Source organism: Anolis sagrei, chromosome 7 (genome assembly GCF_037176765.1).
Source record: "Anolis sagrei isolate rAnoSag1 chromosome 7, rAnoSag1.mat, whole genome shotgun sequence".
Classification (NCBI taxonomy): Eukaryota; Metazoa; Chordata; class Lepidosauria; order Squamata; family Dactyloidae; genus Anolis; species Anolis sagrei.
In genome coordinates this window covers 41,583,062-41,608,041 of record NC_090027.1, presented here as the reverse complement: position 1 = coordinate 41,608,041, position 24,980 = coordinate 41,583,062, and the positions used below count along the sequence as shown (strand labels likewise).

Here is a 24,980-nt window from a genome sequence, read left to right as displayed (position 1 = left end):
GGCAAGAGGGGATGCATCTCGAGACCGATTCGGGAGAAATCGGTCACATTTCGGAGAAATCGGTCACATTTTGGAGAGTTTCCACAATAGAAAGCAAAGCAAAAAAAGAGCAAGTGAAAGGCACATTATTGGGTACCAGCTCGCCCCAAAGACCAAGGTGTCAGCCTCTGGGATTGACTGCAAATGGAGTGTCTTGTTTCCTATCCACACATTCTGGAGGGACGGAAAAGCAAAGCAAACAAACCCTCCCCACACCTCTTCCTGGTCAGGAGAAAACAACGTTGAGTTAGTCTTTGCCCAAGGAACCCTTGGAAGAGTCCAACGCAGGTTGCCAAGACACATCCCATGCCGAGACGGAGCTCGGCTCTCCGGCACAAAGAGGCAAGGATCAACTGGACTACTGCAATGCGCTCTACATGGGGCTGCCCTTGAAGACGGCCCGAAAGTTTCAACTGGTACAACGGGTGGCAGCCAGGCTCCTTACTGGAGCAAACTATTGGGAGCCTACAACACCCCTATTAAAACAGCTTCATTGGCTGCCGATAAGTTGCTGAGCCAAATTCAAGGTGCAGGTCATGACCTATAAAGCCCTAAATGGTTCGGGCCCCGCCTATCTCCGCAATGGCATCTCCTTCTATGAATTGGCATGAACTCCAAGATCTTCTGGGGAGGCCCTCCTCTCAGTCCTACTTCCGTCTCAAGCACGGTTGGTGGGAACGAGAGAGGGCCTTCTCGGTGGTGGCCCTCCGCCTCTGGAACACCCTTCCAAGGGAAATAAGACAGGTCACATCCCTCCCCCACTTTCGTAAGAGCTTGAAGACCTGGTGGTTTCAACAAGTCTTTGAAAATGACCAGTTCTAACTCAGTCTTACACATTGTTGAATGCGGTCTTATTCTTCCTACCAATTACCCAGATCACTTCCTCTAATCGGCCCCAGAATAAACAGCCACAGACCCCGTATCTAATATTACTGTTGCCTGCCATAACATTGCACTTAATTCCCAGGGTCCCTAAAACTTTTGGGCTTGCACAAATCTTGGCTCAGCCTTTTAAATGTTTAAATTGCCTTGAACAGGCAGGATTACTTTTAATATATGTGTGTTATGGCGACAATTTTTATGCTTATATTGTTTTGTGAATCTTATGGTTATGTTGTTTTACTTTGTATGTTTTGTGATGTTACCTGGGAACTGCTCTGAGTCGCCTCGGGGAGATGGAGCGGTATATAAATAAAGTTTTATTTATTATTTATTTATAACTGGAGCAACTGGATTAAATTGGGGAACGCCTGCGGGGAAGACCAAAGCTCTGAAGGACCGTCTCCCCAGGTGTACAAAGGGGTCAAGGGGTGGCCAAAGGATTTCCAGCGACTTTTGTGGCACAAGTCATCAAGCACACCTAACTGGCAAGGTATCTCTGTCTGAACGTATCTCCTTCTACATCACACCTCGGAGTTTAAGATCTTCTGGGGACAGCCTGCTCTCGGCACCGCCTCTGTCACAAACCCACTTGGCGGGGATGAGGGACAGGGCCTTCTCAGTGGTGGCCCCCCGCCTATGGAATTCGCTTCCTGGTGAAATTAGATTATCAACATCCCTCCTTTCCTTTAGAAAGAAGTTAAAGACATGGATGTGGGACCAGGCTTTTGGGTTGTCTTGCTGACAATGACAGTGACAATGATGACAATCGCTATGGAAATGCACTATGGACATGATTGATCGAGTCTCCAACTACAGAATTTGGCTCTGATAAGGCCATCAGGCTGTTATTGAAACAGAAACAGATTTTAATTAATTAATATGATTTCATATTTTAAATGTATGTAATTATTGGATTTTATTATGTATTTTGGAGGCATCAAAATGTTGCCGGCTGGAAGCCACCCTGAGTCTCCCCCCCCCCCACCCCCAAGGGGGTTGAGAAATAAATAAATTGCCAAAGTTTGCCCATGCCTGTTTTAAACGCTAGAATCCACTTACATTAATGGAAGACTAGAAGTCCCCTGCCACACATTGCTGTGGCCCAGGCCATGTATATGTGCTTTGTGTGAGTATATATGTGTGTATCTGTTTGTTTGTATCCATATATATGTGTGTTTGTGTATATATGTAGTTTTGTGCATGCATTGCAATATATATTTTTGTTTTTTGGCTTTTTAAAATCTCTTCTGCGGTGTTTTTCAGTGTTTTTATGAGTGATGGTCACTTGTTGGCCTGAGAGGTGTCTTGTGTCCAAATTTAGTCTCAATTCATCCAGTGGTTTTTGAGTTATGTGAATCCCACAAATGAACATTATATTTTTATTTATATAGACTAGCCATTCCCTGCCACGTGTTGCTGTAGCCCAGTCTGTGTATATGTATTTTGTGTGTGTATGTATTTGTGTATATGTGTGTTTGCGTATGTGTGTGTGTGTGGTTTTGAGCAGGCGTTGAAATGTAATTTTTAATTATTATTTTTTTGCTTTTAAAGTCTCTTCTGCTGTGTTTTTCAGTGTTTTTATGAGTGATGGTCACTCATTGGCCTGAGAAGTGTCTTGTGTCCAAATTTGGTCGCAATTCGTCCAGTGGTTTTTGAATTATGTTAATCCCACAAACTAATATTACATTTTTAATTATATAGATGCTAGCTGTCCCCTGCCACACGTTGCTGTGGCCCAGTCTGTGTATATGTGCTTTGTGAGTATATATATTTGTATGTGTGTGTGTGTTTATGTTTGTGTATATTTGTATATATGTGAGTTTGTGTATATATGTGGTTTTGCACCTGCATTGTAATATTTTTTTTTTGCTCTTTTGGCTTTTTAATTCTCTTCTGTTGTACTTTTAAGTGTTTTTATGAGTGATGGTCACTCGTTGGCCTGAGAGGTGTCTTGTGTCCAAATTTGGTGTTAATTCGTCCAGTGATGTTTGAGTTATGTTAATCCCACAAACGAACATTACATTTTTATTTATATAGATTTACCATATTTATAACCCACCTTATGAGATACTAGCTGTCCCCTGCCACGCGTTGCTGTGGCCCAGTCTGTGTGTTTTGTGTGTGTACAGGTGTGTATGTATACTTGTGTATATTTATTTTTTATCTATTTCAATTATTTGTACCCCGCCTTTCTCAACCCTCACAGGGGAACTCATATGTGTATATACACATATGGAAATGAGCATCAAACCCCAGAGTTGGACACGACTGGACTTAATGTCAGGGGAAAACCTTTACCTTTACCTATGTCTATATATTTGTTTATATGTGTATATATGTGTTTTTGTGTGTAAATATGTGGTTTTGCGCATGCGTTGTAATGTATTTTTTTATTTTTTTGCTTTTTAAGTTCTTTCTGATGTGTTTTTCAGTGTTTTTATGAATGATGGTCACTCGTTGGCCTGATAGGTGTCTTGTGTCCAAATTTGGTGTCAATTCGTCCAGTGGTTTTTGAGTTATGTTAATCCCACAAACTAACATTACATTTTTATTTATATAGATAAATGTGTGCATGGTTTTGCGCATGCGTTATAATGTAATTTATATTTTTTGGCTTTTTAAGTTCTTTCTACTATGTTTTTCAGTGTTTTTAGGAGTGATGGTCACTTGTTGGTCTGAGAGGTGTATATTTTCCAAATTTGGTCTCAATTCGTCCAGTGATGTTTGAGTTATGTTAATCCCATAAACGAACATTACATTTTTATTTATATAGATATGTGTGTGTGTGGTTTTGCGCATGCGTTATAATGTAATTTATTTATTTTTTGGCTTTTTAAGTCCCTTCTGCTGTGTTTTTCAGTGTTTTTAGGAGTGATGGTCATCATTGGCCTGAGAGGTGTCTTGTGTCCAAATTTGGTGTCAATTGCTTTTTGAATTATGTTAATCCTACAAACGAACATGACATTTTTATTTATACAGATGGGACTGTAGACAGGGGCATTGCAAATGGTTTCTCTCATGATACCCTCTGGTTGAAAATCACCTTGATTCCAGTCTCCAGGCAGCATGAGTCTATGGCTAAGGACATCCTGTTCTGACAGGTGCACTGGAGGTTAAGGGCATGGGAGCGCTGCGTTCCTTGAGAGGGTTCGCTTCTCAGTTTAATTATGGATATTAGCAAAATGTGGAACGTGAGCCACTTCAAATCCCCGCGCAATGCAAGAAGCAACAAAAGGAGATAAAGGAAGCCAATAAAGATCTGCCAGTCTTTGCTCAGAAAAACACTGCGCTGACTTGAGAACGAGGCACTAGATCCCTGGCCTACTTACACGACGCAAAGCCGCGGAGCTCCTAGCAAATTTAATGGGATCAGGACTGTATGTCAAAAACCGGAAGGAAGCGAGAAAAGCACAGTGAACACTTTTGATGCTTTTGTAAAGACGATCTCCTTCCTTGTGGGAACGGATAGGAGTTTGGAGGTGATCCTGAATTCGGCATTGACCCTGGAACTCCAGGTGCGCCTTCGCACAATTAAGACTTGTGCACCAGGAGTACCGGTACCTTGAGACGCCTGACTTTGCCGTGATAGTCCGCGCCTTAGTCACATCTCGTCTGGACTACTGCAATGCTCTCTACTTGGGGCTGCCTTTGAAGATAGTTCGGAAGCTGCAATTAGTCCAGAAGTCAGCAGCTAGGTTGCTAACTGGAGTGCCGTATCGTGAGAGGACAACTCCCATGTTGTGACAGCTCCACTGGCTGCCGGTCTGCTTCTGAACTAAATACAAAGTACAGGTTGTTATTTATAAACCCCTAAATGGTTTGACTACTTCACTAATCACATCTCTCTATACACACCATACCAGGCACTACAGTCTGTGGGGTAGGACCTCCTCTCGGTCCGACCCCCATCTCAATCGCAGCTGGTGGGAACGAGAGAGGAGGCCTTTTCCATGATCGTTCCTCATCTCTGGAACTCTCGAAAGAGATAAAAACACCCCCACCTTCATCTCCCTACACATCCTAGGAACTGCGATATGCAGATGAGGCCCTCCTCTCAGTCCAACCCCTATCTCAATCGCAGCTGGTGGGAACGGGAGAGGAGGCCTTTCCCATGATCGCTCCTCATCTCTAGAACTCTCGAAAGAGATAAAAACAACTCACACCCTCATCTCCCTACACAGACTATCCTGGGAACTGCGGTCTGCAGATGAGGCCCTCCCCTCGGTCCAACCCCCATCTCAAGTGCATGAGAGGAACGAGAGAGGAGGCCTTTTCCATGATCGCTCCTCATCTCTGGAACTCTTAAAAGAGATGAAAACAACCTCCACCCTCATCTCCCTACACAGACAATTCCGGGAACTTCTGTCTGCAGAGGAGGCCCTCCCGTCAGTTTGACCCTCATCTCAAGTGCAGCTGGTGGGAACGGGAGAGGAGACCTTTTCCATGATTACGCATCATCTCTGGAACTCCCGAAAGAGATGAAAACAACTCCACCTTCAACTACCTACACAGACCATCCTGGGAACTGCGGTCTGCAGAGGAGGTCCTCCTCTCGGTCCAACCCCCATCTCAAGTGCAGCTGGTGGAAATGAGAGAGGGGACCTTTTCTATGATTGCTCCTCATCTCTGGAACTCTCGAAAGAGAAAAAAACCAACCTTCACCTTCATCTACCTACACAGGCCATCCTGGGAACTGCGGTCTGCAGAGGAAGCCCTCCTCTCAGTCCTACCCCCGTCTCAAGTGCGATTAGTGGGAACGAGAGAGGGAGCCTTTTCCATGATTGCTCCTCATCTCTGGAACTCCCGAAAGAGATGAAAACAATCTCCACCCTCATCTCCCTACACAGACCATTCCGGGATCTGCGATCTACAGAGGAGGCCCTCCCCTCGGTCCGACCCCTATCTCAAGTGCAGCTGGTGGGAGCGTTCCATGACTGTTCCTCATCTCTGGAACTCTTGAAAGAGATAAAAACAACCCCCACCTTCCTCTCTTTCAAAAAGATAGTAAAAACACACCTCTGTACTTTGGCATATGGTGGGGGGGGGGGGGGGCGGGATTAGGGAAAGCAGGCTGACCTACCAGTTAAGAACAACTGTAACAAACAATGCTTCACCAATTTTTCATGGTGCTAACTATGTTAGATGCCTTATTGATGACGATGCTTTTAAACTGTATTTGTTTATTGATTAGCTGTTCTATGTCTTTATTTTGATATTTAACTATATTTGATTAGTATAATGCTGTTATTATTTACTATTATGTTCTATTGCTGCAATGTTTTGCTGTATGTCGGGCACTGAGTGTTTGCCTCTGTGGTTTTAATCCAAAGGTGGAAGGGACTATCATCCCAGGAGCTGAGCTATGCCTCAAATCAATGCAGCGTTTTGGGGAAATCCTTCAAAATCCTAAAATCCAGAGCAGAGTCACTAGCTCACTGGTGCTGGAACCCTTTGCCACCATTGTTCCTTCCAACTGAAGAGGAGAAACTAGGTTTCTATGCACAGCTAGTGCGCTGTTTAGTAGATAAATACACATTCCACCTGGTGAGATGCTGGCAGGAGGAACAATGTCCCGGTTCTTCCCTGGAAGGAAAAGATCCCCTCTCAGCTCTAAATAGGATTCTAAAGATCTCATTGCAAGCCAAACTACAGCACCCACAAAGACACAAACAGGCACATTCCGTGTTCACCAAAACCCGAAAGAAGGGGAGAATTATAATGCAGTTAAGTCATGCGCACCCAAAGAGTCTTGCTAATCCAAAGCTCCGGCACATAAAGAGTGTGTCAAGGGCAATGCTCATTCTCTACCATTCAAATAGGTGTGGTTTTGTGTTGCATGATATTATTAAATATCCACGAAGCAGAAAAAACACACAATGTGTCCTGACCACCCTGTGAACGCTTTTACTTCTCAAAGATTTTAGTTCAAGAACCCATAACACAACTTCCACCAAAGAACTGGGATATGCTTTGTTGTTGGATGAGGCCATTTCTACCAGAAATATTAAAAATTGATTAATTACAAAAATGTGTGTCAAGCACTGAATGGGTTAAATTGATGCAATCACTCAGCAAAAGCTGCAGTTCTATATAAGCAGGTGTGCCTGTAGCTGAACAGCCCTCATTCTGTGTGTGGGAGAAGGGCCTCAGTGTTAGTAGGCCTCAGTATGAGAAAGCCTCAGTGTTAGTTCGCCTCAGTGAGAGAAAGGCCTCAGTCTGAGAGAACCCTCAGTGGGAGAAGACCTCAGTGGGAGAAAGGCCTCAGGGTGAGGTAGGTGTCATTATGAGTAAGGCCTGGTGTGAGAAGCTTTGGTGAGAGAAGCCCCAGGTTGAAGGTCACTGGGTGTGAAACTTCAGCGTGAAGGCTGTTGTGTGTAAAAAGCTACTGTGTATAAGCAGCTGTGCCTTATATAAAGGTCTCTGTGGGAGAAGGGGCTCATTCTGTGAAAGGTCTTTGTGGGACAAGGTCCTCAGTATGTTAGTAGGCCTCAGTATGAGAAAGCCTCAGTGTTAGTTCGCCTCACTGGGAGAAAAGCCTCAGTATGAGAGAACCCTCAGTGGGAGAAGGCCTCAGTGTGAGGTAGGTCTCATTATGAGAAAGGCCTGGTGTGAGAAGCTTTGGTGAGAGAAGTCCCAGGCTGAAGGCCATTGGATGTGAGGCTTCAGTATGAAGGCTGCTGTGTGTAAAAAGCTACTGTGTGTAAGCAGTAGTAAAAAGCTACAGTATATAAGCAGCTATGCCTGTAGCTGTGAGGTCCTCATTCTGTGAAAGGTCTTTTGGGAGAAGGGCCTCAGTGTGTTAGTAGGCCTCACTATGAGAAAGCCTCAGAGTTAGTTCGCCTCAGTCTGAGAGAACCCTCAGTGGGAGAAGGCCTCAGAGGGAGAAAGGCCTCAGGGTGAAGTAGGTGTCATTATGAGAAAGGCCTGGTGTGAGAAGCTTTAGTGAGAGAAGTCCCAGGTTGAAGGCCATTGGGTGTGAAGCTTCAACGTGAAGGCTGCTGTGTGTAAAAAGCTCCTGTGTAACTTCAGTGTGAGAAGAGGATCTGTGAGAGTGAAGCTGCTTATTTGCATAAGAAAGAAGCCCAGCGTGGAAGCAAAGAAGGAAATATAAAGAACGCTGCTTTTGTTATGGAAACTTTTTTTATGTAAATAGTGCAACCATATTATTTTTATTGCTTTAATTGTTTTTATATCGTTTGAACTATATGTTAATGTTTTAACTATATTTTATGTTGTTGGGGGCATTAAATTATGCCGATTGTAAACCGCCTTAAGTTGCCTTCGGGCTGAGAAAAGCTGTATGTAAATATGGTAATAAATAAATAAATAAATTTTGATATACAGAAAAGTCTCCTATGGAAGATATAACAGTCTGCCTCGTTTAGTTCTTTTTATCACTTTTCCTGGGTCATGCTGCTGCTGATAAGTTACTCTGCTGTGCATTTATGAGGAGGGTCTTTTGTCAATAAGCCCACTCACCCAACAATTTCTTCCTCTGATTGCCTTGCTGAAGGCTGTATTCTTGACTCCTTGAACCGAGTGGATAAATTGCACCTAGGACTATTTAGGTTTCAGATCTGGCTCCATTGGAAGCTCATCTTCAGATCTTATTATGCTTGCCTGAATGTATCTTGCTCTGTTTTAATTAAGCCTAATCTAGTTTGTTACTTCTGCAATCAGCTCGTAAAATCAATAGGGTGCTTACAAGGAGGAAGGAAAAAGGAGAGCGTGCAAAAAAAGTGGAGAAGGGCTTGGAGAGCTCCTTCTTCTGAAGAGCTGCCAAATGCCCCGATGAAATTGAAGTTGGTTCCTAAGAGGTTTGCAAAACCCCCCAAAATAATACGAAAACACCACTCCTTGCAAAGAGATTAACAAGGAAAAGGGCCTCAGTGTGTTAGTAGGCCTCAGGATGAGAAAGCCTCAGTGTTAGTTTGCCTCAGTGGGAGGAAGGCCTCAGTCTGAGAGAGTTCTCAGTGTGAGAAGGCCTGTAGCTGTGCAGCCCTCATTCTGTGAAAGGTTTCTGTGGGAGAAGGCCTCGGTGTGTTAGTAGGCCTCAGTATGAGAAAGCCTCAGTGTTAGTTCGCCTCAGTGGGAGAAAACCCTCAATGGGAGAAGGCCTCACTGGGAGAAAGGCCTCAGTGTGATGTAGGTCTCATTATGAGAAAGGCCTGGTGTGAGAAGCTTTGGTGAGAGAAGCCCCAGGTTGAAGGCCACTGGGTGTGAGGCTTCAGTGTGAACGCTGCTCTGTGTAAAAAGCTCTTGTGTGAAGCTTCGGCTCTTTCTTCTTCTCAGTGTGTTAGTAGGCCTCGGTATGAGAAAGCTTCAGTGTTAGTTCACCTCAGTGGGAGAAAGACCTCAGTCTGAGAGAGCTCTCAGTGTGAGAAGGCCTTCGTGGGAGAAAGGCCTCAGTATGAGGTAGGACTCATTATGAGAAAACCCTGGTGTGAGAAGCTTTGTTGAGAGAAGCCCCAGGTTGAAGGCCATTGGGTGTGAAGCTTCTGTGTGAAGGCTGCTGTGTGTAAAAAGCTCTTGTGTAAAGCTTCTGCTCTTCCTTCCTTCAGTAAAATGCCCTGATAAAATTGAAGTTAGTTCCTAAGGGGTTTGCAAAAAAAAAAAAACCCAAAATAATATGAAAACACTACTTCTTACAAATACATTAACAAGGAGAAGGGCCTCACTGTGTTAGTAGGCCTCAGTATGAGAAAGCCTCAGTGTTAGTTCGCCTCAGTGGGAGAAAGGCCTCAGTCTGAGAGAGCTCTCAGTGTGAGAAGGCCTCAGTGGGAGAAAGGCCTCAGTGGGAGAAAGACCTCAGTCTGAGAGAGCTCTCAGTGTGAGAAGGCCTCAGTGGGAGAAAGGCCTCAGTCTGAGAGAGCTCTCAGTGTGAGAAGGCCTCAGTGGGAGAAAGGCCTCAGTTTGAGAGAGCTCTCAGTGTGAGAAGGCCTCAGTGGGAGAAAGGCCTCAGTCTGAGAGAGCTCTCAGTGTGAGAAGGCCTCGGTGGGAGAAAGGCCTCAGTCTGAGAGAGCTCTCAGTGTGAGAAGGCCTCAGTGGGAGAAAGGCCTCAGTCTGAGAGAGCTCTCAGTGTGAGAAGGCCTCGGTGGGAGAAAGGCCTCAGTCTGAGAGAGCGCTAAGTGTGAGAAGGCCTCAGTGGGAGAAAGGCCTCAGTCTGAGAGAGCTCTCAGTGTGAGAAGATCTAAGTAGGAGGAAGGCCTCTGTGTGAGGTAGGTCTCATTATGAGAAGCTTTGGTGAGAGAAGCCCCAGGTTGAAGGCCACTGGGTGTGAAGCTTCAGTGTGAAGGTTGCTGTGTGTAAAACGCTCTTGTGTGAAGCTTCTGCTCTTCCTTCTTCTGAAGAGCAGCGGAATGCCCCGATAAAATTGAAGTTAGTTCCTAAGAGGTTTGCAAAAAGCCCCCCAATAATACAAAAACACCACTCCTTGCAAAGACATTAACAGGCCTTCACTATGCAAGACTGGGAATCGTGCAAAGATGCGAGGTCAGGACAGCTCTACACCTTCCACACTCATCCATGCCAGATATGCATACGTCACACCTGGGGAGGTGTGTCACACTTAGGGTCCTGCCGATCACTCAGGAGAGAGGGCCTTGCAGGGCTAAAGGGGAGGAGGGCAGGAAAAGGGGGAATGGGGGCTGCGTCAGGCGGGAAGGATGGTGGGTAGGGTGGGGTGGGTGGCCTTCCTGCTACTCACGGGCCGGCTTCGTGGTTTCGGGTTCGGTGGGATGCTGGGTTGCTATGGAAACAGGAAGGGTAGATAGGACACAGAAAGGTGAAGCCTGGCGTGAAGATAAAATTATGCAGGAAAATAAAAAGCAAAGAGGAAGGAGAGAAAGTTAGAGAGAGAGAGAGAGAGATGCAAGGAGGAGATGGCAAGGGTTGCAAGAAGACCACAGCCCCAATTCAGAGTGATATAGGGCTTGGGTGTCATAGCATCATAGAATCCTAGAGTTGGAAGAGACATGGTGGGCCATCCAGTCCAACCCCATTCTGCCAAGAAGTAGGAAAATCGCATTCAAAGCATCCCCGACAGATGGCCATCCAGCCTCTGCTTCAAAGCCTCCAAAGAACAAACCTCCACCACACACCGGGGCAGAGAGTTCCACTGCTGAACAGCTCTCTCATTCAGGAAGTTCTTAAATCATGGAATCTGAGTTGGAAGAGATCTTGTGGACCATTCAGTCCAACCCAATTCTGCCAAGAAGCAGGAAAAATCCCATTCAAAGCAACCCTGACAGATGGCCATCCAGTCTCTGCTTCAAAGCCTCCACCACACTCTGGGGCAGAGAGTTCCACTGCTGAACAGCTCTCACAGTTAGGAAGTTCTTAGATCATAGAATCTGAGTTGGAAGAGACCTTGTTGGCCATCCAGTCCAACCCAATTCTGCCAAGAAGCAGGAAAATCGCATTCAAAGCACCCCCGACAGATGGCCATCCAGCCTCTGCTTCAAAGCCTCCAAAGAACAAGCCTCCACCACACTCTGGAGCAGAGAGTTCCACTGCTGAATGGCTCTCGCATAGGAAGTTCCTAGATCACAGAATCCGAGTTGGAAGAGACCTTGTTGGCCATCCAGTCCAACCCCATTGTGCCAAGAAGCAGGAAGATCGCATTCAAAGCACCCCCAACAGATGGCCATCCAGCCTCTGTTTCAAAGCCTCCAAAGAAGGAGTTTCCACCACACTTCGGGGCAGAGAGTTCCACTGCTGAACGGCTCTCACAGTCAGGAAGTTCTTCCTAATGTTCCGAGTTGGAAGAGACCTTGTTGGCCACCCAGTCCAACCCAATTCTGCCAAGAAGCAGGAAGACCGCATTCAAAGCACCTCCGACAGTCATGGCCATACAGCCTCTGCTTCAAAGCCCCCAAAGAAGGAGCCTCTGCCACAGTCTGGCGCAGAGCGTTCCACTGCTGAACAGCTCTCACAGTCAGGAAGTTCTTCCTAATGTTCAGGTGGAATCACCTTTCCTATAGTTTGAAGCCATTATTCTGTGTCCTAATCTCCAGGACAGCAGAAAACAAGCTTGCTCCCTCCTCCCTGTGACTTCCTCTCACATATTTATACATGGCTATCATGTCTCCTCTCAGCTTTCTCTTCTGAAGGCTAAACATGTCCAGTTCTTCAAGCTGCTCCTCATAGGGCTTGTTCTCCAGTCCCTTGATCATTTGAGTCACCCTCCTCTGGACACATTCCAGCTTGTCAACATCTCCCTTCAATTGTGATGCCCAGAATTGGACACAATATTCCAGGTGTGGTCTGGTCAAGGCAGAATAGAGCATTGGTAGCAAGACTTCCCTGGACTAGGTTCCACTAGACAGTCCACTGGGACTGTGGCGCAACTGGCTGGGAGTCAGCTGCATTAAGATCACTACTGACCAAAAGGTTATGAGTTTGAAGCCAGCCTGGGTAGGAGAGTAAGCTTCCTACTAATTTGTGTTGCTTGCTGTTGACCTTTGCAGCCCGAAAGACAGTTGCATCTGTCAAGTAGGAAATTTAGGTACCACTTATGTGGGGAGGTTAATTTATGACGCCATAAAAATCTCCAACAAGCATGCAAAGAATGAGGAAGTACTTCATCAGTGTCACAAAAGGACGGTGAAGCGACAGCTCCCCTGGTGGCCAGAATACCGTCATGAAAAAGCTGGAATGTTAAATAGCCTCTGTGTGTCTGTCTATATATGTTGCGTGTCTATGGCATTGAATGTTTGCCATGTATATGTACTGAGTCCCCTGCGGGGTGAGAAGGGCGGAATATAAATACTGTAAATAATAATAATAATAATAATAATAATAATAATAATAATAATAATAATTCATTGTCTTCCTGGCTGCAAAAAGGAGTGAGGCCTAGACGCAGGACAGTTGGGTAGATTTAAAAATTTTGTGAAACTATATGGGTTGTTGTAGGTTTTTTGGGCTGTCTGGCCATATTCTAGAAGCATTCTCTTCTGACTTTTTGCCTGCATCTATGGCAAACATCCTTAGAGGTTTTGTGAGGCCTGTTGGAACTAGGAAAATGGGGTTTATATATCCGTGGAAAGTCCAGGGTGGAAGAAAGAACTCTTGTCTGTTGGAGCGAAGAGAAAATGTTGCCATTGGCCACCTTGATTAGCATTTGATGGCCTAGCAGTTATCAAGGTCTGGCTTCTTACTGCCTGGGAGAATCCTTTGTTGGGAGGACTAGCTGCCCCTGATTGTTTCTTGTCTGGAGTGATTAGCCTTTGATGGCATAGCAGTTATCAAGGTCTGGCATCTTACTGCCTGGGAGAATCCTTTGTTGAGAGGATTAGCTGTCCCTGATTGTTTCTTGTCTTGAGTGATTAGCCTTTGATGGCCTAGCAGTTATCAAGGTCTGGCTTCTTACTGCCTGGGAGAATCCTTTGTTGAGAGGATTAGCTGTCCCTGATTGTTTCTTGTCTGGAATGATTAGCCTTTGATGGCCTAGCAGTTACCAAGGTCTGGCTTCTTACTGCCTGGGAGAATCCTTTGTTGAGAGGATTAGCTGTCCCTGATTGTTTCTTGTCTTGAGTGATTAGCCTTTGATGGCCTAGCAGTTATCAAGGTCTGGCTTCTTACTGCCTGGGAGAATCCTTTGTTGAGAGGATTAGCTGTCCCTGATTGTTTCTTGTCTGGAATGATTAGCCTTTGATGGCCTAGCAGTTACCAAGGTCTGGCTTCTTACTGCCTGGGAGAATCCTTTGTTGAGAGGATTAGCTGTCCCTGATTGTTTCTTGTCTGGAGTGATTAGCCTTTGATGGCCTAGCAGTTATCAAGGTCTGGCTTCTTACTGCCTGGGAGAATCCTTTGTTGAGAGGATTAGCTGTCCCTGATTGTTTCTTGTCTGGAATGATTAGCCTTTGATGGCCTAGCAGTTACCAAGGTCTGGCTTCTTACTGCCTGGGAGAATCCTTTGTTGAGAGGATTAGCTGTCCCTGATTGTTTCTTGTCTTGAGTGATTAGCCTTTGATGGCCTAGCAGTTATCAAGGTCTGGCTTCTTACTGCCTGGGAGAATCCTTTGTTGAGAGGATTAGCTGTCCCTGATTGTTTCTTGTCTGGAATGATTAGCCTTTGATGGCCTAACAGTTACCAAGGTCTGGCTTCTTACTGCCTGGGAGAATCCTTTGTTGAGAGGATTAGCTGTCCCTGATTGTTTCTTGTCTGGAGTGATTAGCCTTTGATGGCCTAGCAGTTACCAAGATCTGGCTTCTTACTGCCTGGGAGAATCCTTTGTTGAGAGGATTAGCTGTCCCTGATTGTTTCTTGTCTGGAGTGATTAGCCTTTGATGGCCTAGCAGTTACCAAGATCTGACTTCTTACTGCCTGGGAGAATCCTTTGTTGAGAGGATTAGCTGTCCCTGATTGTTTCTTGTCTGGAGTGATTAGTCTTTGATGGCCTAGCAGTTACCAAGATCTGGCTTCTTACTGCCTGGGAGAATCCTTTGTTGAGAGGATTAGCTGTCCCTGATTGTTTCTTGTCTGGAGTGATTAGTCTTTGATGGCCTAGCAGTTACCAAGATCTGGCTTCTTACTGCCTGGGAGAATCCTTTGTTGAGAGGATTAGCTGTCCCTGATTGTTTCTTGTCTGGAGTGATTAGCCTTTGATGGCCTAGCAGTTACCAAGGTCTGGCTTCTTACTGCCTGGGAGAATCCTTTGTTGAGAGGATTAGCTGTCCCTGATTGTTTCTTGTCTGGAGTGATTAGTCTTTGATGGCCTAGCAGTTACCAAGATCTGGCTTCTTACTGCCTGGGAGAATCCTTTGTTGAGAAGATTAGCTGTCCCTGATTGTTTCTTGTCTGGAGTGATTAGTCTTTGATGGCCTAGCAGTTACCAAGATCTGGCTTCTTACTGCCTGGGAGAATCCTTTGTTGAGAGGATTAGCTGTCCCTGATTGTTTCTTGTCTGGAGTGATTAGTCTTTGATGGCCTAGCAGTTACCAAGATCTGGCTTCTCACTGCCTGGGAGAATCCTTTGTTGAGAGGATTAGCTGTCCCTGATTGTTTCTTGTCTGGAGTTCCCCCGAGTTTGAGTTTTGTTCTTTATTTACTGTTATAATTTATACTGGTAACCCATTTTATATGGGAAACTTTTCTGCAGAGTTTGGAAAAAACACCATCTAACCATTCGTTGATTTATATCAAGAGCGATGCAGACCCTTTCAATTAAACCCAGCGTTATTTCAATTGACAGGAAATTCAGAAGCAATTCAAGGTGCTCTCGAAACGATTATAAGTTGTTTTCCTTCATTTGGAGGAACACAAGACCTCATCAGGCACATCGAAGAAGAGCATCTCTATTTTGGGCGCCCTCTGGTAAATAAGATCCATTTTCTCTCTCTCTCTATCTATCTCCCCAGCAAAAAAATAAAATAAAATTGAATAACAACCTAGCGGCAATTAAATCCCAAAGGTTATCGGTTCAATCACAATTAAGGGGAGGCATCTTTCCTGTCTCTATCATTCCTCCGCCGCGCGCTCTTTGCAAGCTGCAATTGGTCGCTCCCTAATGAAGCAGATTGCTTTCTGGTTACCCATCTGGCACTATTTTGACAGCAGGTTGTGTGATTTACAAAAAAAAGAAGGGAAAAAGAAAAAAAGATTGCTTAAGTTGAAGCTGAAGGGGCTGCAAAGAGTCTTACAGTTCTGTGACTAAGAAGCACCTTTGCTTCCTCATCACCCATCACCCCGTCTCTATAGGGCAGGCATGGGCAAACTTTGGCTCTACAGGTGTTTTGGACTTCAACTCCCACCATTCCAAACAGCCTACCAGCTGTTATATATCCGTGTATGTGTGTGTATATATTTGTGTATATGTGTATCTATTTGTGTATATGTGTATATATCTGTGTATGTGTATCGATTTGTGTATATGTGTATATATCTGTGTGTGTGTGTGTGTATTTGTATATATTAGCTTCCGAGCACAATTCAAAGTGCTGGTTTTGACCTACAAAGCCCTAAACGACTCTGGCCCTGTTTACCTGTCCGAACGGATTCTCCCCTACAAACCATCAAAGTCTTTAAGATCTTCCGGGGGGGGGGGGGGGCTGCTCTCGATCCCACCACTGTCACAATCGCGGTTGGTGGGGACGAGAGACAGGGCCTTCTCGATGGTGACTCCCCGGCTTTGGAACTCCCTCCCCCAGGAGATTAGAACTGCTCCCTCCCTCCTGACGTTCAGGAAGCTAACAAAGACTTGGCTCTGGAATGCGGCCTTTGATAACTGAGTCAACTTTGGTCCACATGGAAGGAGAATGAATAACTGTGAATTATGACCAGGAATGTTTTGATGACGTGGTTGTGTAAGTGTGATGATGACGATGTTGTATTGTAATATGTTTTTAATTGTGTAATGATAATACATTGTGTGGTTTGTATTTTTGTATATGAACACATGTTGTGAACCGGATCTGGGTCCTTCTTGGAGGTGAGAAGATCGGTATAGAAAACTTTTAAATAAATGAATAAAATAAATATGTGAGGAGTGAGGCCTAGACACAGGACAGTTGGGTAGATTTAGAAATGAGGGCTTTTGAGAAACTATATGAGTTGTTGTAGGTTTTTTGGGCTGTCTAGAAGCATTCTCTCCTGACGTTTCTCCTGCATCTATGGCAAGCATCCTCAGAGGTTGTGAGGTCTGTTGGAACTAGGAAAATTGGGTTTATATATCTATGGAAAGTCCAGGGTGGGAGAAAGAACTCTTGTCTGTTGGAGTGAAGAGAAAATGTTGCCATTGGCCACCTTGATTAGCATTTGATGGCCTAGCAGTTACCAAGGTCTGGCTTCTTACTGCCTGGGAGAATCCTTTGTTGAGAGGATTAGCTGTCCCTGATTGTTTCTTGTCTGGAGTTCCCCTGTGCTTAAGTTTTGTTCTTTATTTACTGTTATTATCTGTGTATGTGTGTGTATCTATTGATATTGACAAGCTGGAATGTGTCCAGAGGAGGGCGACTAGAATGATCAAGGGTCTGGAGAACAAGCCCTATGAGGAGTGGCTTAAGGAGCTGGGCATGTTTAGCCTGAAGAAGAGAAGGCTGTGAGGAGATATGATAGCCATGTATACATATGTGAGAGGAAGCCACAGGGAGGAGGAGGGAGCAAGCTTGTTTTCTGCTTCCCTGGAGACTAGGATGCAAGGGACCAATGGCTACAAACTACAAGAGAGGAGATTCCATCTGAACATGAGAAAGAACTTCCTGACTGTGAGAGCCGTTCAGCAGTGGAACTCTCTGCCGCGGAGTGTGGTGGAGGCTCTTTCTTTGGAGGCTTTTAAACAGAGGCTGGATGGCCATCTGTCAGGGGTGATTTGAATGAGATTTTCCTGCTTCTTGGCAGAATGGGGTTGGACTGGATGGCCCAGGAGGTCCCTTCCAACTCTTTGATTCTATGATTATATATGTGTGTGTGTGTGGTTTTGCACATGCGTTGTAATGTTTTAGTGATCGTGACATTTTGCTTGTTGGAGTCTGGGCATTAAGTGGGGAATGCCCATTGGGAGTCAAGAAATGGGCATGGGGACGAGGGGCTTGGCACTCTCTGGACAATGAACACGAGCGGCCGCTGTCAGAGCCACGTCCTCCCTGTCCTCGGCTTCAAAAAAAGCTGCGCACTCGCCCTGGTTTTGTGCCAACTGAAGCGACTGCCAGATAAGGCTCTCTTCATTCATGCAGACTCAGAAACGTAGATGCAAAAATAATCAGAGAGTGGAGTGACAGCGAGAGGAAACGTTCCTTCTGGAGGGTTGTTCACTTGTGTAGAAATCTGAATGATAACCAAAGTAGAAAGAGAGAGCCCGGTCTGCCTGCGCATTTCCGCTGTGTCGGCTCAGAAGCGACCTCAGCTGAGGTTTGCTCGATTCTATTTCGGTTTCTGAAGCCCAGAAAAGGCTTCCAGACAAAAATCAGAGGATGCAACCCAAAAGCATCCCTTGCCCCCAAGCTGGTGGGGCAGAAAGGAAAACCAGGTGAGAGCTGAAGCTGCAAAGCCTTGGTGGATCAGAGTCAGCCTGGAGGCATCGGCAACGACGGGACTTTTTATATATCTTTGTGATGCATGTTATATATTCCATGTAAATATGTAGAACTACTTTCAGCCACTATGTATGTTCCCTTAGTACAGTGGTTCTCAACCTTCCTAATGCTGCCACCCATTAATAAAGTTCCTCATGTGGTGGTGACCCCCAACCATAACATTATTTTCATTGCTACTTCATAACTGTACTTTTTCTACTGTCCTGAATCGTAATGTAAATATCTGATTTGCAGGAGGTATTCTCATTCACTGGACCAAATTTGGCACAACTACTCAATATGCCAAAATTTGAATACTGGTGGGATTGATTTTGTTATTTGGGAGTTGAACCAACCTTGCCACACACAACACCCATGACCAACAGAAAATACTGGAAGGGTTTGGTGGGAATTGACCTTGAGTTTGGGAGTTGTAGTTCACCTACATCCAGAGGGCACTGTGAACTCAAACAATGATGGATCTGGAGCAAACTTGGCATGGACTCCCATGACCAACAGAAAATACTGGAAAGGCTTTGGTGGGAATTGACCTTGAGTTTGGGATGTGTAGTTCACCTACATCCAGAGAGCACTGTGGACTGAAAGATGGATCTGGACCAAACTTGGAATCAATACTCAATATGCTCAAATGTGAACACTAATAGAGTTTGGGTGAAATAGACCTTGACATTTGGGAGTTGCAGTTGCTGGGATTTATAGTTCACCTACAATCAAAGAGCATTCTGAACTCCACCAATGATGGAATTGAACCCAACTGGGCACACAGCACTCCCATGACCAACAGAAAAAACAAGAAACGTTTGGTGGGCATGGTGGGATTGATTGGGTTATTTGGGAGTAGTAGTTACTGGGATTTATAGTTCACCTCCAATCTATCAGAATTTATTGAGTTATGTATGTGTTTTAAATGTGCTTCTTTGTATTGCAAATATGGATACCACTGTGAATGGAAAATGCTGTGCTGCAATGTTTAGAGTTGAGACTGTGATTATGTGAACTTGAGATAAGCTGTGTTCTGATGAGAACTTCAAGGGAGTTGCCAGCTTGAAGCTAGAGAAAGATAAACAACTGTGAAGGAGTGTCTTAGCTTTCGGTTTTACTGTCTCTTCCTGTATGTCGCTCACTGAAGTTGGATGTGTTAGCTGTGTGCTTAGTAAACTGAGTTTTCTTTTGAAACTTAAGCTTCCAGAGTCCTTATTTTGCAAAACAGTGTCTGTCAGATCTAGCATTCCTTCCATCAAACTGCGCCCAAGCTTGACACAATCAAAGAGTTGTAGTTCATCTACATTCTGAACTCCACCAACGATGGAATTGAACCAACTTGCCACACACAACACCCATGACCAACAGAAAATACTGGAAGGGTTTGGTGGGCATTGACCTTGAGTTTGGGAGTTGTAGTTCACCTACACCCAGAGAGCACGGTGGACTCAAACAATGATGGATCTGGACCAAACTTAGCACAAATACTCAATAAGCCCAAATGTAAACACTGCTGGAGTTTGGGGAAAACAGACCATGACATTTGGAAGTTGTAATTGCTGGGATTTATAGTTCACCTACAATCGAAGTGCATCCTAAACCCCACCAATGATAGAATTGGACACTTCCCAAACAGAACCTCCATGACCAAGAGAAAATACTGTGTTTTCTTATGTTTTTTGGCAATCCCTCTGACACCCCCTTGCGACCCCCCAGTGGTCCGGACCCCCAGGTTGAGAAATAGACCACTTGCCTGAAATACCGAGCTTTTTAGATAAGTGAGTAAGTAGTGTGTGTGTGTGTGTGTATATATGTGTGTGTGTGTGTGTGTGTGTATACATATACATACAAGCTTGATGTTTCCAGTTGACAAACTATATGTGTGCCTTAATAACATGTGATGGGTGATACATAACCAAGGAATGTATAAAATGTCATTTAAGAAATAATTACTTTTGGAATAATGTATACTGAAATAATTCCTGTATGGCAAAAGTTTGTTAATTGTTGGGATATTTTTTTTAAAAAAAAACATGTATTGTTTATAGACCCAACTACCTGAGGAAGACTCCTGAGAGTCAACACTTGGTTGAATGTTGGAGTCCACTCTTGGGTAATAAAGAAAATGTAACATTTACTGTGCAAGGATTTGGAGTCTACTCATCTGTAGTAAAGACACAAGAACTATTTCCACTCATGTGAAGAGGACTTTTTCAAATTGGGTTGTTGTAGGTTTTTTCAGGCTATATGGCCATGGTCTAGAGGCATTCTCTCCTGACGTTTCGCCTGCATCTGTGGCAAGCATCCTCAGAGGTAGTGAGGTCTGTTGGAACTAGGAAAGTGGGTTTGGATATCTGTGGAATGACCAGGGTGAGACAAAGGACTCTTGTCTGTTGGAGCTAGGTGTGAATGTTTCATCTGACCACCTTGAATCGCATTTGATGGCCTGACAGTGCCTGGGGCAATTTTTTGTTGAGAGGTGATTAGATGTCCTTGATTGTTTCCTCTCTGTTGTTTTGCTGTTGTAATTTTAGAGTTTTTTTTTTAATTCTGGTAGCCAGATTTTGTTCGTTTTCATGGTCTCCTCGTTTCTGTTGAAATTGTCCACATGCTTGTGGATTTCAATGGCTTTCAATGGCAAAATCCACAAGCATGTGGACAATTTCAACAGAAAGGAGGAAACCATGAAAATGAACAACATCTGGCTACCAGTATTAAAAAACTCTAAAATTAGAACAGCACATCAATAGAGAGGAAACAAACAAGGACATCTAATCACCTCTCAAAACCTCATGCTCCAGGCACTGTCAGGCCATTGTATGCTAATCAACGTGGTCAGTTGAAACATTCACACCTAGCTCCAGCAGACAAGAGTCCTTTGTCCCACCCTGGTCATTCCACAGATATATAAACCCTTTTTCCTAGTTCCAACAGACCTCACTACCTCTGAGGATGCTTGCCACAGATGCAGGCGAAACGTCAGGAGAGAATGCCTCTAGAACATGGCTATATAGCCTGAAAAAACCTACAACAACCCAGTGATTCTGGCCATGAAAGCCTTCAACAATATATTTTTCAAATTATTTCTGTTTCATGTGAATGTAACGATCCTATGTTTTAATGAAATTTGTATTTTTATGTATACACTGAATTTCTATGTGTTTAGATACTTTTACATCACTGCAATTAGTGGATACGTGTCTCGCTACGCAAAACAACAAGGACATTTCACGCGAAGGAGGGCGCGCATGCAGATACGAGAGACAACACTGCATGCTCCGGAGACCTCTCGACTCAGTTCTACAAACAGCCGTGTTAACCGGAAAACACAACAGCTACTCTAGCGTCAGTGTTATTAGGAGATGCAAGAGTTGTAACGGCTACTTCGTTTCTAAGGACGAGGAGGAAGAGGAGGAAAGTGACCACAAAACAGAACAAGAGAAGGACTAAGTTAAAGAAGTATAACGGGCTAGATCTACGTTTGTGGTTAGGGTAAGAGCACTCCGGAAACACGGAATTGCGGAAAGACTTACGTGGCGGTGGAGTGCCTGCGGTTTCCCCATGGTATGTAGGTACACAGATGAAAAGAAAAGACAAGACACAGACCCCAAAAAAGAAAAAGAGATGTAACAGAGATGAAAAAAAAAATAAATAAAGAGGCGACAGAACAAGGCACTGGAAATTTCAAAACAAAGGAGATGATGGCCTTTCAGAGGGAGAGACATTTGCAATTTCAGATTATTAACACAATGACTTGTTTACATGGTCGCCCAAAGCCTCTGAGGATGGGCCGGGGGAAAGGGATGGCACGGAAGAATAGTGCAACGCCCGTGCCTCGCAGGGAGGCCGAGGAGATGGAAGGAGACGCATTGCACTGAACAGAAGGCAGGGAGGGGTGGTTCTCGATCATTTCCAGGCACGAGACAGTAGATCAAAACAAAAATGGCAGCGGGGAGGATGGGGAAAAGAGAAGGAAGACTGCCCAAAACATAAGCCAGCTGTTTGCAGGCCTGAGTCCAACTGGGGAGGGAAAAGGATTCAAACTGGAAACTACCGGGCAGACCAAAAAAAAACCCCACATTTCTTCCTACCAAGCTGCACATGGTTTGTTTACAGTGTTCCCTCACTTATCATGGTACGTTCCAAGACTACCTGCGAAAAGTGGAAATCCGCAAAGTAGTGCACTTAATCACACTTTGTTTACAGTGTTGCTTCGCTCATTGCGGTACGTTCCAAGACTACCCGTGAAAAGTGGAAATCCGCAAAGTAGTGCACTTAATCACACTTTGTTTACAATGTTGCTTCACTTATCGCGGTACGTTCCAAGACTACCCGCAAAAAAGTGAAAATCTGCAAAGTAGTACACTTAATCACACTTTGTTTACAGTGTTGCTTCACTTATCGCGGTACGTTCCAAGACTACGCGCAAAAAGTGAAAATCCGCAAAGTAGTGCACTTAATCACACTTTGTTTACAGTGTTCCCTCACTTATCGCGGTATGTTCCAGGACCACCCGCGAAAAGTGAAAATCCGCAAAGTAGGGACGCTATATTTATTTTAATATTTATAGTGTTCCCTCACTTATTGCGGTATGTTCCACGACTACCCGCGAAAAGTGAAAATCTGTTTACAGTGTTGCTTCGCTTATCGCGGTACGTTCCAAGACTACCCGCAAAAAGTGAAAATCCACAAAGTAGTGCAGTTAATCACACTTTGTTTACAGTGTTCCCTCACTTATCGTGGTACGTTCCAAGACTACCTGCGAAAAGTGAAAATCCACAAAGTAGTGCACTTAATCACACTTTGTTTACAGTGTTGCTTCGCTTATCGCGGTACGTTCCAGGACTACCCGCAAAAAGTGAAAATCCGCGAAGTAGGGACTCTATATTTATTTTAATATTTATACATTATTTTAGTACCTATACACTGTTTTAAGTCTTTATAAACCAGTGGTTCTCAACCTCCCTAATGTCGCGACCCATTAATACAGTTCCTCATGTTGTGGTGACACCCAACCATAACCCTAACATTATGAATTGCCATGTAAATAATGATCTGCAGGATGCATTTTCATTCACTGGAGCAAATTTGGCACAAATACCCGGTATGCTGAAATTTGTATACTGGTGGGGTTGGGGGGGGGGGGGGGATTGATTTTGTCATTTGGGAGTTGTAGTTGCTGGGATATATAGTTAACATGTAAACAAAGAGCATTCTGAACTCCACCAACAATGGAATTGAACCAAAGTTGGCACAGAGAACTCCCATGATCAACAGAAAATACCGGAAGGGTTTGGTGGGCATTGACCTTGAGTTTTGGAGTTGTAGTTCGCCTACATCCAGAGAGCACTGTGGGCTCAAACAATGATGGATCTGGACCAAACTTGGTACTGATACACAATATGCCCAAATGTGAACACTGATGGGGTTTGGGGAAAATAGACTTTGACATTTGGGCGTTGTACTTGCTGGGATTTATAGTTCACCTACAATCAAGGAGTGTTCTGAACCCCACCAATGATAGAATTGGGCCAAACTTCCCACACAGAGACCCCCATGACCAACAGAAAATGCTGTTTTCTGATGGTCTTTGGCGACCCCTCTGGTCGGGACACCCCTGACCCCCAGGTTGAGAAACACTGTTATAAACCCTCCTCACACACTTATACACTACATAACCCCTTTCCTTTACCTTATAAACAAAATCTTAAGGGCTTAGTTGCCTAAGGGCTGAGAAGGGTGAGATACAAATATTGTAAATAAATAAATAAATAAATCCTTCAGTCACTTTAGTTGAGCAACCAATTTTAGAAAGTGCTCAACAACAAATTTTAGAAATTGCTCAACTTCAAATGGGCATATATAAGAAGCGTTCGTGCATGCATGCGCAGTCTAGCCCTTGCGCTTCCTTATTCGCCTCTGCTGCGAGTTGACCCAATAAATGGCTCTGGAGCCATTTCTGGGACCACGGTAGTGCAGTAGGCCAGACTTTGTGACCAGCACGCCTTCCCCACTGCGCCTCAGGCCTGGCCGAAAAACGGCGAAACAGCGAGTCCGCGGAAAGCGAACCGCGAAGTAGCGAGGGATTACTGTAATTCTCACTACATGATGGGAAGCTACATACCAGGGAAGTCTGCAGACGGCTCTCCTACCTCCACTGAAAGGCAGGAGAAGGTGGAACATATCAATCTGGGAAGGAGGAGGAGGAAACAAACAGGCTGCAGACATGGCTGAGAAGGCCAATATGCTCCACACCTTACAAATCCGGCTCAGCGCTGTTTGCTTTTTAAGCCCCATCGGGAAATAGGAGGCTCTGTACTTCACAAACAATTGTTGTGAGTTTTCCGGGCATAGAAAGCCATGAAGGCTCTGTGTAGATACTAGGATTCAGAGGCAGCAGAAGGCAAGAGCTGTTCTTTTCGCAACCCACTCAAGGCCAGTCCTTCCATAGGAACCTATTTGGCCACTTTGGTAACCCAATGTGGTCACTCTATACCTGTCCTTGCTATTTTCCTTAAGTCGTGGGGATAATGGGTTGGGAGTGAGGACGGAAAGGCAGGCGATCAGTTGGTCTCAATACAAATAATATTGCAATATAATGGTATAGTACAATATAGTAATATATAATACTGATATTGTACTATGCTAATAATATAATACATTGTATGTATATACTGTATATACTCGAATATAAGCCTAGTTTTTCAGCCCCTTTTTTAGGCTGAAAATGTCCCCCTCGGCTTATATTCGAGTCAAGGTTATTTATTATTTTACTCTATTATTATTATTATTATTATTATTATTATTCTATTTATTATTTTATTTCATTTATTATCTTTTTGCAACTTGTAATATATTATATTACATACCATAGTAATGTAATATATATTGTGTGTACATATAATATTTATCATATTATAATGTAATACAATATAATACTAATAATATATTATAAATATATATTTTATATTACATGTAATATTACAAATAATATTACAATATAATGGTATAGTACAATATAGTAATATATAATACTGATA

At 44.2% G+C, this 24,980-nt stretch overlaps 1 protein-coding gene across 22 annotated transcripts in view; it reads right to left on the bottom strand.

The window, feature by feature from the left end:
* The window catches only part of NCAM1 (neural cell adhesion molecule 1), a 366,996-nt gene that overhangs the window by 54,852 nt on the left and 287,164 nt on the right, over positions 1-24,980 (bottom strand). For 6 of the 22 annotated variants that reach the window (XM_060787043.2, XM_060787042.2, XM_060787045.2 and 3 more), the window contains 2 exons: positions 21,474-21,488; positions 10,628-10,669 (listed from right to left, as the gene is read on the bottom strand). The exons of 9 other annotated variants lie outside the window; for them this stretch is intronic. In XM_060787043.2, coding sequence (XP_060643026.2) covers positions 10,628-10,669; positions 21,474-21,488 — 57 coding nt within the window. The remainder of the gene's footprint in view (positions 1-10,627; positions 10,670-21,473; positions 21,489-24,980) is intronic. 7 more of the 22 variants (XM_060787046.2, XM_060787050.2, XM_060787059.2 and 4 more) reach the window with 2 other exon arrangements.